The sequence below is a fragment of the Octopus sinensis genome, linkage group LG1 (assembly GCF_006345805.1).
Source record: "Octopus sinensis linkage group LG1, ASM634580v1, whole genome shotgun sequence".
NCBI lineage: Eukaryota > Metazoa > Mollusca > Cephalopoda > Octopoda > Octopodidae > Octopus > Octopus sinensis.
Window position 1 is genome coordinate 191,868,026 of NC_042997.1, and position 17,648 is coordinate 191,885,673.

General features: G+C 37.6%; 1 protein-coding gene across 1 annotated transcript in view; it reads right to left on the reverse strand.

The window, feature by feature from the left end:
- Positions 1 to 14,100, reverse strand: part of LOC115218610 (solute carrier family 46 member 3-like) — a 62,006-nt gene extending 47,906 nt beyond the window's left edge. The window contains exon 1 of the mRNA XM_029788514.2: positions 11,690 to 14,100. Coding sequence (XP_029644374.1) covers positions 11,690 to 12,761 — 1,072 coding nt within the window. The 5' untranslated portion in view covers positions 12,762 to 14,100. The remainder of the gene's footprint in view (positions 1 to 11,689) is intronic.
- Positions 14,101 to 17,648: the final 3,548 nt, after the last annotated feature.

Consider the following 17,648-nt stretch of genomic DNA (forward strand, 5'->3'; position numbering starts at 1 on the left):
ATGTACCATACTTTTGCCAATTGCTTTAGGTGTGTACTGTCAGGTACCTTCTAAGATCTTTCACCTCTGACCAAGAGTAATATTTCCCTTTAGCATTCAGATGACTCTGTCAAATGTAATGCTTATTTATTCACATTTAAAAAAATTAATCATGTATCATAGGTGCAGGAGTGGCTGTGTAGTAAGTAGCTTGTTTACCAACCACATGGTTCCGGGTTCAGTCCCACTGTGTGGCACTTTGGGCAAGTGTCTTCTACTATAGCCTCGGGCCGACCAAAGCCTTGTGAGTGGATTTGGTAAATGGAAACTGAAAGAAAACTGTCGTATATATGTATATATACATATATGTGTGTGCGTGTATGTTTGTACCCCTAGCATTGCTTGACAACTGATGCTGGTGTGTTTATGTCCCCGTCACTTAGCGGTTCGGCAAAAGAGACTGATAGAATAAGTACTGGGCTTACAAAGAATAAGTCCAGTGGTCAAGTTGCTTGATTAAAGGCGGTACTCCAGCATGGCTGCAGTCAAATGACTGAAACAAGTAAAAGAGAGTATCATCTTGTAGCTTCAAGATTGTGAATGATGTGATTGTTTAATTTTAAAATGACATTGTACAGTGGGTGTGAGTAACAAGATCTGGCTGGTTTCAACATAAAACTGGTAAAATATTTTGGGACAGATATGTATGGCTGGTTTAATGCTAAGGGTGAAAATGTGACAGCAGGAGTAAGAAAGAGAGAGAGAGAGAGTGGGGAGAGGGGCTGCTCCAGGTACTGGACTAGTATTCATTTTCAGTTGAGTAGATAGGAAAATTTGAAATACCTTGCTGAAGGACACAACATGCAGCCCAACCTAGGAAATGAACTCATGACTGTAAGGCCACGAGCTTAAAGTATTAACTACTAGGCCATGTGTTTTTTGTACTATGTCTTTTTTTTTTTTGAACTGTAAGATGGAATTTGGAGGAAATTTGGTTACTATTACTAGAATTTCAGTGATTACATAGAAGTTCCCTAATTGGATCATTCAATTTCAGAGAAACTGGCCATTGAAGATAATGAGAGCTGCAAGGGAGGTGGTTATTCTGCTTTCCAATATACTCATTAAGATGCCTCATTAATTCAGTTAAGAATGCCAATTTCCACAATAAATAATTGTTTGACATGTAATCCAGTGGGATAATTAAGGTATGTCAGTTAAAGAATAATGAGTTGATGATAGGACTGACCTTTAGGAATTCAGACAACTACATTTAAGATGGCAGAGGTAGAGATGATAATAAAGGATTTCAAGTTAAACAGTACTCCCTTGTATGAGCAACATTTCAAACCACAACCGATACATTTGTTTTAATACATCTAAGATATTATAAAAGGCAGTGAGATAGCAGAACAGTTAGCTTGTTGGACAAAATGCTTAGCGGCATTTTATTCATCATTTTGTTCTGGGTTCAGGTTCTGCTGAAGTTGATTTTGCCTTTCATCCTTTCAGGGTCGATAAAATAAGTACCAGTTAAGCACTAGGGGCTAAACATAGGGGGGGTCAAACAAGGACAGACAAAGGGATTAAGTTGATTAGATTGACCCCAGTGTGTAACTGGTATTTAATTTATTGACCCTGAAAGGATGAAAGGCAAAGTATTTGAACCCAGAACGTAACAGCAGACAAAATACTGCTCAGCATTTCGCCCGGCGTGCTAACATTTCTGCCAGTTCGCTACCTTATGCAGAATCACTCTTGGTGGTTTGAACATATTGTACAGTACCTCTGGGTGAAATGAAGATTTTAGTGGTGCCAGGGCCAGATTAAAGCCTGTAGAAGCCCTAAGCACTTAAAAGATTCTGATGGCCCCAAATATATGTAATTCAAAATATAAACAGTGATAAACCATAAAATAATTTTCTACTTTTCAAAATGAAACTAAACTAACAGTAAAAAGAAAAATAATGTTTATTTTTGCATATGTCTGCTTTATTTATTGAAAACTTTTCTACTACTTTAAAAAAAATGCAAAGACTTTGATCAGATCTTCACTATGACACCATGAAAACTTTGAAATTATATTTCCAATCATATAAACCACATTAAATATTATTTTAGCAAGTTCAAGGTGATTTCTTTTGTGCCATAAACCATTTACCATCACCTCCTTTGATGCCTTAAGCATGTGCTTATTTTGCTTAATGGTTAATCCAGCACTGAGTGGTGTCAAGTTGATGTAGATTAACCCTAATTCATAACTATTTTAATGGACCAGGGGTTAGCTAACTTTTTCAAAACTGGGCCAGATAAGAACGTTACACTTAGCAGGCCCAGACGAATAGAAAATGAAATAAGGATTATAAAAGGTTATAAAACACAGCTATTTTTTAAAAAATTAATTTAATATTTTTTGTTGAGAACAGCAAAATACTTGCTTTTTGTATGAGGTGGGGGAAGCAAAATACTGTCAAAAATAACAGTAAGTGGCAATAATTTAACATTGGCCTATAAACAGATTCAATGTATTTCAGGTTGGAAAATGTTTTTTCTTCTTTCACTTTTTGCATAAATTAGGTTGTGTGAAATACTGAAACCCAACCATAAACAATGGATTTTAAAGAAAGAATATTTTTCATTTGAGAAGGAGATTTTTTTAGCATGTTATTTGACTGCAAATCACTAACTTTTAGTTGAAGATCTGAAGTGAGTTCTTTGAGAATGTAGTCAAAGGGATTGAGACAAATTTTTCTAATCTTCATCATCATCTTTATATAACGTCCACTTTACTATGTTAGCATTGGTTTAGACAGTGTTTGTTGAAGCAGGTTTTTTACAGTTAGATGCCCTTCTTGTTGTCAACCCTTATTTGTTTCCATACAAAGTAATATTTTTCTATGACTAGCTTTTTATGGAAGACTACAAACAAACAATTTTACTTGTATGACGATAGTACTCCTTTACAAATATCACATGATGCCTATGTAAGGATACAGACACAAAGACACTCACACAAATACACACACAAAACAGGTTTCTTTCAGTTTCCATTTACCAAATCCACTCATAAGGCTTTGGTTGGCTTAACCCTTTAGCATTTAAACTGGCCATATCTGGCCAAAAGTATTCTGCCTGTTCTATGTTCAAACTGGCCAGATCTGGTCTCTCACACCAACCCTACAATATCGTTTTAAAAATTAACAGCTACCTCATCAAAATCTCAAAGCTACAAGATAATGCATGATTAATGCAAAACAATGTGGATAAAAAAGGATTAATTTTGGCAGAATAATGCTAACACTAAAGGGTTAAGGCTGTGGTGGAAGACACTTGCTCAAGATGCCAGGGAGTGGGACTGAACCTAACACCACATGGTTAGGAAGCAAGCTTCTTAACCAATCACATTTGCATCTCATGCTTTCACATTATCATTGAGAACTGAAAAATGCTATGGTAGCTATAGCATTCAAACTGGTGAGAATGTGTTTAGCAAATTCAAAAGGATATGAAGAATTTCCTTCTTGTATTTTTCACAGCAGGGTACGTGATTAAAGTTACTAGCTGGGAGTCAAACACAATTGATGTATATCAAAAAGTTATCACTGCAGACTACACCTAGCATATAAGCTTAGAATCACCTTGTAATCTAAGATTAAGATACCTCGTTAAGCTAGTTAAGAATACTAATTTCCACCCATGCCAGTGGTACGTAGGGCCTTACAGAGGAAATGGCAAAGACCGAGACCTGAGATATGCTGTGACTGTGAAGACCCAACAAATGAAGTGAGTTCATGGCTCACAGGACGGCCTGCTGGCAATAACTGAATGCATGCAACCAAATAAAATTCATTATCGATATGAATGATTCTATTTACTAAAGACAAATTTGTTTTCCACAAACTGCCTGTTGAATGATGCAGTGAAACACTATAGGTTTTATACATCTGACAGTGTAGCAAGCTTTGTAGACTTGCCCAACAAAAAAATTTCCAGCACCACACATAAAATTTCTCTCCATTAGTTGCAATACACTTTGGATTTTGTCACACCAGGTTGTTCCTTCTTGATCCATGCTTGGCTCATAAGGGCCGGTTTCCCGGTTTCTTGGCATATAAGTTCCCCACCTGGACGGGACACCGGTCCATCGCAGGTGAGCTGCAAGATGCAGGAGGAAAGAGTGAGAGAAAGTTGTGGCGAAAGAGTCAGCAAAAGTTTCGCCATTACCTTCTGCCAGAGCCGCGTGGAGCTTAGGTGTTTCGCTCATAAACACATACACATCGTCTGGTCTGAGATTCGAACCCGCGATCCCTCGACCGCAAGTCCGCTGCTCTAACCACTAGGCCATGTGCCTCCACTCACACCAGGTTCATCATCAACATCCTCATTTTTAATGTCCACTTTTCCATGCTTGAATGGGTCTATTGAAATTAGCTGAAGCAGATTTTCTATAGCTAGATGCAGTTCCTCTTCCCTCTTTCCAAGTAAAGTAATTTTTCTCCCATCACCAAACATATTTTCATGAAAGATTGGGAATGAAAGATACTGCATATATGATAATGACACTCGTTAAAAACTATTATGTGATGTTAAGGTAGCACACATACACAAACACACACATGATGGGTTTCTTTCAGTTTCTGTTAACTAAATCCATTCACAAGGCTTTGGTGAACACTTGCCAAAGGTGGCGCACAGTGAGACTGAATCCAAAACCATGCGTGGCACTTTCGGGCAAGTGTATTCTACTATAGCCCTGGGGCAACCAAAGCCTTGTGAGTAGATTGCACTCAATGCATCTTCATCTCTTTAAAACTGTCTTCTTTGTTAGTAATTCTTCCACACATGTTGCTCCATGAAGTTAGTTCTTCATCTAGTATTTATTCCTCAAATGAACATTAATAGTAATGAAATGCCAGACACATCTGTTGAGTCATCAAGAATCTATTGTTTGTTTAATTAAAACAGGTTGCTGTTACCTATAGCGTCAATGCTTTTATCTATGGTTTCCTTACATTTAAAAAAATTTTTTGAAAGAACCAATATTCCTGGATAAATCCATTCTTTCTGGATATATAGGCATGGAAGTGGCTGTGTGGTAAGAAGCTTGCTTTCTAACCACATGGTTCAGGGTTCAGTCCCACTGAGTGGCACCTTGGGCAAGTGTCTCCTACTATGGTCTCGGGCCAACCAAAGTCTTGTGAGTGGATTTGGTAGAAGTAAACTGAAGGAAGCCCATCATATATATATATATATGTATATAGTTACAGAAAAGACAAAGACAGGTGAAGGAACAACAAACTGGTGTATTAGTTAAACGCTCGAGAAGAATTGAAAAGTCTTTAACGTTTCAAGCCTACACTCTTCGACAGACAAATATATATATATATATATATATATATATATATATATAAAATAAAATACAAAATGAGACAAGAACGCAAAATATCCGGACAAGTAGGTGATACAAAAAGGGACAACAAAACATCCAGATAGATGATACAAAAAAAATAAGGACGGGTCATTTGAAGCCCTTTATCTTCAGTCAAGAACCAGATCATCCTCGCAATTTCGGCTGATTAATTTTGAGATTGCTCCAATCTGGCCAGCCCCAAGGAAAAACTAAGCTTCTTTTTACTTGTTTAAGTCATTAGACTGCAACCATGCTGGGGAACCACCTTGAAGAATTTTTAGTTGGATGAATCTTGACCCCAGGACTGATTTCTTTAAGTCTGATACTTATTCTATTGATCTTTTTTTGCCAAACCGCTAAGTTACAGGGACGCAAACACACCAACACCAGTAATCAAACAGTGGTGGGGAACAAACACAGGCACAAAAACACACACACAATGGGCTTGTTTCAGTTTCTGTCTACCAAATCCACTTACAAGACTTTGGTCGGGCCATGGCTATAGCAGAAGACACTTGCCCAAGGTGCTATGCAGTGGGACTGAACCCTGAACCATGTGGTTGGGAAGCAAGCTTCCCACCACAGACACACACATGCATGTGTATGTGTGTGTGTGTATTGCTAAACATCACGTGTTCTTAAAATGGTAATGCAATACAGGTTGAAAACAGACAATAAAACATACAGAACAATACAACAGGTTTCAAAGGGCAACATTAATAAAAGGTTATATAAATATAATAAATACGTAACATATATGTTAAAAAACAGAAACAAGATAATTTGCCAGTGATGGTCTGGTCAAACTCATCTAACAAGTTGATGGCCACTGTCTATCTGTGTGTTTGCATGTACGTACATACATGTGTATGCATATATATGTAGGTATCTGTGTGTATGTATGCATTTTTTTTTTTCGCCCTTTTCAAGCCTAGCCAGGTTCACGGGCCCGGTTTCCTGGTTTCTGTGGCGTATGTGTTCCCCCACCCCAGATGGACGGGATGCCAGTCCATTGCAGCGTTACAGGAAGAAAGAGTGAGAGAAAGTTGGGGTGAAAGAGTACAATAGGGGTCGCCACCACCTCCTGCTGGAGCCTCGTGGAGCTTTAGGTGTTTGCACTCAATAAATACACACAACGCCCAGTTGGGAATCGAAACTGCAATCCTCCAACTGCGAGTCCGCTACCCTAACCACTGGGCCGTTGCGCCTCCACGTATGTATGCATATGCATATATATGTATATAAGTGTGTGTGTGTGTATTTCCTTGTCTTGACAGTTGTAAATGAGTGCCACGGTCATTCATTTCTGATATTCTACATAAACATATCTGGCCCTGGGGAAATATTACTTTGCTCAGAAGCAAGTGAGGGTTAGTGACAGGAAAGCCATCCAGCTGTAAGAAAATCTACTTTAATAAACTCAGTCTGGCTCACATATGCGTGGAAAAGTGGACCTTAAACTAATGATGATATATAGAAGTTGGGTGAGAATGAACAGTAAATATTTTTTTAGTTTATGAAGTTGATCGATTTATATTGTAACAATATAAATCGATTATTTATAAACATGATCTGACGGAAAGTGATTCAGCAATTTTATTTGTCATTTAATTCAAATGTGTAAGACAGTTCAAAATGTGAATGAGCAAATGGCTGATTCAGTTTGAGATTCTTTCAACAATATTATGATAGGAAGAATAAAAAAAAATGGACAGCTGTTCAAACTGCTAGGAGCTAAATGAAGAAGAGAAAAAATTTTCTTGACTTTTATTTTATATAGTTAAAATGGCGACCAGAATACATGGAGCTGATTGGTCCTTTTAAAACAGGTGAAAATCTGAAAATGTCACCTATTGTAATGAAAGAATTGCTATACATTTAACCTTTAAGCATATAAATTGTCAATATCCAGCCCAAAGAATCTACCTGTTTTATGTTCAAAATAGCTAAATCCAGCCTTCTCTAACTTACTTACCTACAACGTCATTCTAGAAATAGATAGCCACATTATTGAAATCTCAATGTTACAAGATAATACACGATTAATTCTATACAATGTGAATAAATAAGCATTGCATTTGGCAGTAATTTGAATGCTAAAAGGTAAAGGATACAAAAACCAGGAAGTATGATGACATAGTGTGCAGTGAAGAGTTGAAAGATTATTAGTTAAGCTGAATAGGGGCAATTGTGGTTTCCATGTATGTGAACACCTTTTCAAACTCCACCTGTCTAACACCCGTGGACATATTTACAAAGTAAGAAAACAGCACAGCTCCCATGACTTTCAGAAACATTTTTTCACGCTAAGAGTTGCTGAAGCATGGAACAAACTGCCGGCATCAGCTGTTAGTTGTCGGAGCACTGCATCCTTCAAAACTTCCATGCTTCCTGAGATTCGCCAACACTACGCCTTATTTTCTCCCCTCCATACACACGCAAGCATGTATCTGACTCATACACTGTTCACTCTCCAGACATTTGTACATTACTGCATATGCTTTATATGCACTTTTGACAAGTTGTGGTGCACCTGAGCACTGTATACAATAATTTCATTATTATTATTATTATATGATACTAGGAAATTTACCTGCTTTCTTTGATGATCAGGTAAATATTTGTTGCTATTCCCTCCTTCCCTGAGACTGATTGTTCATCCAAACTACATTGTGTCAGTGTATGAGACACTATTAATCTATGTTGCTTCATTCATGTGGGAAGGTGAAAACATTTACTGCTTAAAATATTGAACTTGGGTAAACTTTCATTTTCACCAAATGAACAAATCTTCCTTTTGAATTCAAGTAAGAAGACACTGATTCATTTAAAACCACTGCAAAGGAGAGACTTTTGCTATCATCATCATCATCGTTTAACATCCACTTTCCATGCTAGCATGGGTTGGACAATTTAACTGAGGACTGATGAACCAGATGGCTGCACCAGGCTTCAATCTTGATCTGGCAGAGTTTCTACAGCTGGATGCCCTTCCTAACGCCAACCACTCTGAGAGTGTAGTAAATTTTTTCAATATATATTTTTCAATATTGAATTTATTGATTTCATTGTTTACTAACCTATGATAGACAAAGAAAACAAAACCTAAAGCATTTTTGTATATATAATGTCATCATCGCCATGAAACCTTAGACATTACCATCTCAAGCCCTAAAACTCAGAAAGCCAGTTACCCAGTAACCATGGAGCATGACTGAGATTACAACATTCTCTTTGAGCAGGACACTAGTCAAGTAGGATTGCTTAAGTCCCTATGATCAAAAGCCTTCTAGCAGCAACCATCTGATCTTTTTTCTTTTCAAACAGTGTATCCAGGAAAACATAAGCCAATGAGTTTAACTTTAAGAGGGCAAGGGTGTGATAATGAATTTTAGCTGTTGTTTCTAGTGGGTCAAGTGGCCGCATAGAGGCATCTTTAATAACTTGCTTGATTTCTGGTATTTTTAAGTTGTTATTCTATCTGTCACACTTGAATCCTACTTTTATTTAAGAAAATCTGTCCACTTTAAGATCGTTAAAAACTGACAATATCCCTCTTTTACTATTCTTTTACTTTGGACAATAAAGTTATACATAAGACAAAAAAGATAGAATGGTGACAGCTGGAATGTCTTTGAATCATAGATATGCTTTGGTCAAGGCTGACTTATAGCCATATGTGGATGACCTGGTAGCTGAACAATAGACACCTTCACAATTCTTAAGCATATCTTGTCCATCCTACTTGGTAGTAGAGTAGGCAAGAGCAGAGAAAGAATAGTTAGTTAGTTAGTTAGTTAATTTGGCTCAAAAGCAAATAGCAAGGCCATGTAGGGGGACATGGAGTTAAGTACAGGGTGGTGTTCATGTAAAGAGATCAGGCCACTTGAGGTCCAGGGAGGCTTTGAACAAAGCGGTCGTCGGCATCTTCACCATCTCGTCTGGCAGCTTGTTCCACGGATCCGCAACCCGGACGGAGAAAGCTCTTCTCCTTCGATTGAGATGAAATCGTCAAGACAAGAGCCATAAACTGTATAAAGAGGTAAGCAGTTTTGATGGTTTATGATGCCATCACACAAGTTTGGATAAATGGGCCAAACTCAGTCATGACATGTATGTCAATAAAGGATGACTAACATAAAATGAGCCAGGTTCTGTTATTCCTTTATTGGGGTTACAATTGGACAGCGACTATGTTAGGATGTCACCTTCAAGGGCTTCAGTCATTTACAACAACCATAATATATGGTGTACCAGAAATACCTATCAAAGAATTTTCTGCCACATCCTGCCCCTAGTGAAGTCAGGCAGGTTGTAACAGTGTAGCTAAGGCTTGACCATTTTTTTCCAGTTACCATCATGGTTTGGACCAGTGCAAACTGTGCATTTGATGTTGAATCAGGAAGGCTTTTTGCAGTACCCTATACCTTACTCTAACATTTATTTTATTGGTCTTGTAAGAGATAAAATAGATAAGTCCACCCTGGCATAAAGGAATTTAATGTGAACTAAATACAAGATATTTTTTAGCTATGCACTAATTTTTGTTTCACCATCCTTTGCAAATAGACACCCTGCCACGAACATAATTTACATCTACTTTGCCATACTGACATGGGTTAAACGAGTTGTTAGTTAGAGTAAGTTCCTACTGAGAGTCATCCCATCTTAAACACATTGTGAACTACATGTTGCTTGTATGTTCCATGTTGTGGTACGTTTTCTATGACGGGGTGGCCTTCATATCACCAATGTTACAAGGCGTACAAAGTGCATTTTATCATATCACCAGCACCAGAGAGGTGGTCTTGGTCCTAGCAAGACTAAAAAGTCTTCTGTTTAGTCTCCATTCATTTGCTAATCATTTAACAGGGTGTTCTGGGTGCATGCACCAACCACTTTACAGTATGTACTGGGAGCATTTTATGGCACCAGCACTAATATAAATATTTAATACACAACACTATGCATGCATATACACACATACGATAAATAGTTTGTCTAACAAGATGGTGAACCTGATGAGATGGTATGACTGCTCAAAGTACTGCAAAGTAGGGATAAACCTAGGTTGCAAAGTGAACTCCTAAACCCCATGGATATGAACTGACCGTATGAAAAAGCACAATAGGGAAAACTAGAAATTGCCTTTTTATTATTTCTTTTTAATAAGATATATGTGTTTGTAAGATGGAATACCCAGTCAATAAATAGTGTATAAAATGTGGTATTTACAGCAGATGACATTAAAAATAGATAAACCTGTAATAAAACAAGACTCTAGAAAGGCTAGATGCTGTAGTCTGATCATTCAACTTCATATATACAGCATAGATAGGTGATCCTTAATATCGTGAGCTGTTCCCAGTCCCCGCCAAAATGCTTTTATATGGCTGCCTTAATTGACTTCATGTCATAGAGCTATAAATCAGTTGCTCATAAGGAATTGTAGCAGTTTAGCTCATCTGTTAACATAAGAGCAATTATAATAAATGTAATGATTTTTTTTTTTATAATAGTTAAAATTATATTATCTTAATTATACAATCCTGATTGTAATAAGATTAAAGATGGCCATTATATTTGGTGATACGAACTAAAGTTGTAACAATGAAACTTGTTTTAATAAAGATATGAACTAAAATTGTAACAATGAAACTTATTTTAATAAAGAATTATTCTTTGAAGGCCATTTGCTTTCTATTTGTTGATTATTGTCTACCTGACACCACAAGAAATCACCTGCCTGGCTACTTACTATAATTAACTATTTTGAAGCAGTATACAATAATCTTAGAGACTGTTTATTTTTGCTGTTGTGATTAGAAACCATTATCATCGTTATTAATTCATTGTGTGTTTGTTAGTTACCGCAAATATTGCCTTGACACAAATTCTGGAGTTCTGGCTGTCTAAAATACAAATAAAAGTTTTGAATTCGTCAGATGAATTGCAGTGACATGATGCGCGATTGCCTGTCATTTTAGAAATGTATTTCGTTGCAAGAATTTAATAATAGGAAATAGTATAATATTCAGGGACCACATCATATCCAACAAGTTTTAACAATAAATGACAAAAATAAGACATTGCAATTGACCACAAATAGCTCAGAAATGAAATGAAACAGCAAGTCGAGATATTCATGTCTTTCACAATAGTATTAGCATTATAAATATTGTAAATCAATAATTTCAACTAAGAATCGAAGTCCGGTTTGCCAATTCGGTTCGAAGAGAATTTACCGCCGCACAATGCAAGTAACTTCTAATAATTATAGGTAATAAGCAAAATACTTACAGAAATAGAGAACGGCTTCACTTTGTATGACTCCAATCCATAAAGTTCCGGCAGCTTTTGATACAAGTCCGACAGCAGCGATAGTTGTATCCGATACATGGTAACGTAAAAACGGTACTGCTAGAACTGTTCCCAAAGCTGAACAGGCCATTCCAACCGATAGAAAGATACCAATTTTAACCGATGGCCATACAAACGGTTTGCCGAGTAGATAAAGTACCAATGTGTTAAGTTGTCCAATGTGAACCATGGCATACGTCTGGAAAGCAAGGATGGCAAACCATATCTTCAGCAAAGCGGCATCTTTGCATTTGAATAATTTTAGTAACGGTTGGAATGTGTCATAGCAACAGTTTTCAGTGGAAGGTTCAGTGCGGCGTGCTGTTTGTATTTCTTCCACGCCGAACACGACGAGAAAGACGGAAAATAAAGATAGGCAAAATGTAAACCAGAAGGGTTGGAGAAACCCAGAATAATGAACCCAAACGCCCACAACAATGTTTCCTATTGCATAAGTAGCGCCATTAATAAATTCTTGCACAGCAAGACGTGATGATCGATTTTCTGGGGCTACTGAATTTATCGCATAAAAAGAAGATCCAGCCATTAAAGACACAGAACTGCCACTAAGTCCTCGTAGGGCTGACGCCATGAAAAGTCCATCGATATTCCAGCCTGTATATAAAATGAGGATGTAGAGTAAAGAATAAGCAGTGATTCCTAAGGTTGGTAAAACAATCATGATCTTGCGTCGACCTGTACGATCGCCAACGGCTCCCAGAATAATGACAGACACAACTGCTGGGAGACCCTCAGCGATCTGAAGACTAAGAATGGATATAGCACTTTCCTCTTGAGCTGAAGTGCTCGGAGTTGTTATATTATCTGTGTTTGGTGGATGGAAGTTGCCACTGTAACTGTTGCCTTTCTTAAAATCCGATGTATCAAGGTGGTATTTTTTGGAGATTTCAGCTTGAACGTATTCTTGAAAAAGTGGTAAAGTCATGTGCCAAGAGAGGAAAAAACAGGTATAAACCATTTCGACGACATAGGATCGCAGTTCACCCCACATTTTTAAGCCTTTCTTTTTTCAATACCTTCGAAACGTTTCTTCTAATTTAATAAAGAAAATAGATTATTAAAAGAAAACTATTACTTGAATACAAAAAGATATGTGCGTCCGATAATGTCTTTTTTGTTTTTTATAAATACATAAATATATATTCACAGTAGATCATTCTGTTTAAGTCAGAAATACCTCGTTTTCTGGAGAAAACTGGGTACAACTTGTTTTTGAGAGACAGAGACGGTATAATGAAATATATTTCGTCGGAAAAATACAGCTGTTTTCATGTGCTAAATTAAAACCAGTCTGTTCGGGATTATTTTGCGTATGTTTATTTATAAAGTATTGTTTATCAAGAAGATTAACGGATGAAATTTCGCCAGCAATGAGTGCCACTTATAAAAATCCTCGCATTTCACGAACACCTGAGCAATGGTTTCTTTTTCTTTAAATAGAGTCTTAATAACTCCGGCATATATTATTTCTAAGAACGAAAGATAATCTGTATATTTATTATAATTAAGAGAATTATTTCGATAAGAAAATAGCTGACAGTAAAGGTGTTTTTTATATATATATCTATATCGTTTATATTAAAAACAAAATATTGTAAGAAAAAAAAGGTGCGACGACGGATAATTACTTCTGAAATTTATTTCAATTTTACCTGAGTGATCAAAAACCTTGAATTTTAAGGCGCAGCCACAATTCTAGCCAGTCCTTATTCAGTAAATCAGAAATATTTGGCGGCAGGTAATAAGGTAGATAAAGAAGACAATAAAAGCTTTAAAGATTGTCACGTCTCGAAGTTGCTGTTACGCGCACCTTTTCTTTACGCATAGACGAAAGAACAGCTACTTGTTTCTTCCACAAATCAAGTAATTACAACAATGTCAGATCATCTATATCCAGTTAAATGAAAAATAAATTAATTAACAACACAAACCAACAGAAATTGAAAATATTAAATATATATATACATGTATGGGTATGTATCTGCACTTAGATGCGCATCATCCGAAAATCAGAATATATGTTTCGTTGGTTAAATTAATTATAAATTATTGTTACTTTCTTTCTTTTCCTGTCGAAATGTTTATTTCCCATTAGTTGTACTGCTTTAATGCTTCATCCCTCGTTTATCACAGCAAATAATCAGATGAGGCTGGTATATTCCGTCTAGGAGGGGAACCGCGTGTCATGTCACTAGCTTTCACTCCACTCAAACTCCGTGTTTATCTTGATCGTTGCACTGGTAAAACGGACATGACCTGAACTATCAGCAACATTATTGTACAACTTCATTTACTTCCGGGTCCTGGCTGCTGCCACGACTACCATCACTTATATCTTATAAAAGCACTACCAATCGCCTATATCATCCACAGCCAGCTAATTCATCATCTAAGCTCTCTCTCTATATCTCTCATCATCATTACCGTGCTATCTCCACTGCTTCTACAAAAACACGCTTTGTGGTTATTTAGCGGCTTACAACACACAAAGAAAGAAAATAAGCTGCCTCACTACCATTTTGTTTATTACAAAGCGAAACCAAAAATAAAAACAGCTTCGTGTGAACTTACTGACGTATTTTCAGAAATAATTACGTTTTTGTAAGGGTGTCTCTACGCTGTCGTTCGACAAGCTAGAAATAGCAGCAAAGTCACCCTCAAATCACATACTATCATCTTGAAGGGGTAGAAATATATAGGTTAATGTAGCGCTAGATGCATAATAGTTGAAAAGAAAAGTCGAGGTGGGCACAGTTTGAATACTTTTGATTATAGGTTTGCTCAATTGTGGCTGCTCTGGGTTAAAAAAAAAATCACGACGTTATTTTAGAGCATTAGACAAATAGTTGTAATGGTCACAATTATGGGGTAAATATTGACAGACGGAAAATAAACACCTCAATAAAACAGGGAGTGTCTCGTAGCTGCTTTCAACATGACACTGACATAGCTTTTCAATAATTCACACACACACACAGAAGCATATTGCTCTCTTCCCCTCTCTCTCTCTCTCTCTCTCTCTATCTATCTATCTATATCTATATCTATCTATATATATATATATATATATATATATATATATAATATAATATAGTAGAGTAGGCTGGTTTAAGGGGTTACTCCGCGTTTCTCGCTCATAAAGGGTTTAGAAACCCAGGGTAACCCCATAAACCGGCCTACCCCACTACACTATTAACTGCTCTACATCTTAGAGTGTGCTTCTCCTCCAGATTTTTATATATCTACAAACGATCCTGTATATATATATATATATATATATATATATATATATATATATATATATATATATATATATATGTGAGGTATTTACTTGTGTATAAGTCGTACGATTTTACACCTGATTTTAACAGGAAAACCCACTAGGGCGCGATTGAAACACGAGTAAAAACGATGTGTGCGCGCTCGTGTTCAACCAGTGGCCAGAGCGGTGTTTGACAGGTAAAGGCGAACACACTCTGCGTTTTCATTCGTGCAAGCGCAATTTATTATCAAAATATTTATTTCAATTTCGTTTATTACAAATTACACAGCTAATGGCTGATCAATTTTAATTATTGAAAACGTAAGGAAACTATTTGCGGAAGAATTAACTGTTATTTCGCGTATGTCGAGTTACCACATAGAAGTCTCGCGATGCATAAATACATGAATATCACAGAAGAGGGAAATTTAGCTGTTCTGTTTAATGTTTACTTCTTTGAGGTCTCGCTGGTTGGTTTACACACGCACACACACACACACACACATACGCGCGCGCGCACGCACACACTCACAGCAGCAGGTATGATTTCAGGGACTTTTACAACTGCCTCTAGCTGGTTGTACCCCTACATAAATGCCCACTTCATTTACTCATATACTCATATATATATATATATATATATATATATATATATATATGTATAAGTTCAGCAAAATTTAGATTCAGATGAATATGGTACTTAAGTTAAAGGCACCAGAATTTTGTATGATATTATCCATATAAATCAAATGGGGTGATTATAATTAAAATAAGCAACAAGGATATCCAAGGTAGAGTAGTACAATTGTTTCATGCTACTTCATTGCGGGCAACAACAAAAACCTGAACCATCTCCAATCTGCTTCCTTCGATTGGAAGAGAGCAGATTGGAACCTGTACCACACTGAACTACAGCACCCAAACTGGCGTGAATTTTACAACTCTGGAGATGTGAATACTATACTCCAGAGTATCCTGGACTCAATATGGGCAGCATGTGCAGCATCAGTGCCATGTAAACAGAAAAAGAAGAACCGCCCCAAAAGTGCAATTTGGGAAACTTCAGCGGTCCGACTTGCCAGGAAGGAACGTCGAACTGCTGAACGGGAATACAAGTTGCATAAATCAGACACCAACAGGAAGAAGCGGAATAAATCTTCCAACCATCTCAAGCAAGTGACAAAAAAAGCAGTGCTTGAATTTGAACAGTGCATAGCAGCCAATCCTGACAGCAAGGTTTTCTGGAAATATGTGCATTCGAAGCAGAGACCTCACTCTCCAGTGGGCCCTCTTCGCAACCCTCACACAAACCAGATCACTGACGACCCCAAGGAATGCGCAGAACTCATTGCCGAGTGCTATGCAAACATATTCACTGTTGAAAATCAAAATGTACCATCTTCACCATCTCTAACAGCAAATTCCATAACAACTATGGAATTTACACCTGCAATGCTGCGACGTCACCTTCAAAATAAGCGCAAGTATGCCTCCCCTGGTCTTGATGGAGTTACATATCTGCTTCTCAAGCGTGGCAGGTACTTCCTTTTACACCAGCTCTCTATTTTCTTCCAGTACTGTCTCAACAATGGTGCTACTCCGGAACTGTTCAAAAAGGGCAACCGCACATCACCTGTCAACTATTGCCCAGTCAGTCTCACTAACTGTATTGCAAAACTGATGGAATCGTGTGTCAGAGAAACACTTTGGAACTTCTGGAGCTCACACAGTCTCATCCGACCCTCACAATATGGATTTGTCCCTAACTCCAGCTGCAGTGATCAGCTTGTCGAGTTCCTTGAGGACATTACTCAGATCACTGACAGTGGCTCATGGGTGGATGTTGTCTACCTTGACTTTGCTAAGGCTTTCAACTCTGTGCCACACAAAAGGCTTATGGTGAAACTCTCTGCAATGGGTGTGAGGGATGACCTTTTTAACTGGTTGAAATCCTTCATTCTCAACCGAAAGGAGGTAGTCACAGTTCTAGGACAGCATTCTACACCATATGAGATGTCATCGGGTGTACCACAGGGATCTGTCCTTGGTCCCCTCTTGTTTGTGGCATACATTAATGACATAGATGCAAATTTAAAGAATGCCACAGTATTAAAATATGCAGACGACATCAAGCTGTACCTTGAAATCAAGAGGACAGATCCTGTTGTCTACAGCTCTTTCCTGCAATCAGACCTGGACACAATGCAGCAATGGATCACAGACTGGCAACTGAAACTGGCTGTGGACAAGTGTACCACCATGCATTTTGGGAGAAAAAACCTTGCGTCCACATACTCCCTCCACAACACTGATATCAAGAAATCCTTTTGCGAGCGTGACCTAGGCATCATTGTCAGCAGTGATTTGCGTTGGACAAAGCATATCTCTAAAATTGTCAAGAAGGCCGAGGGTGTCTTGGCATCACTCAGCAAGACTTTTGTTAGCCGCTCTCCAGCCATCTATTTAAAACTGTATACAGCTATGGTACGACCACACTTGGAATTCGCATCATCAGTTTGGAACCCCTATCTTGCTCAGAACATTGACCTCCTGGAATCTGTTCAGAGACGTGCAACCAAACGCATACACTCCATCAGACACCTACCATATTCTGAG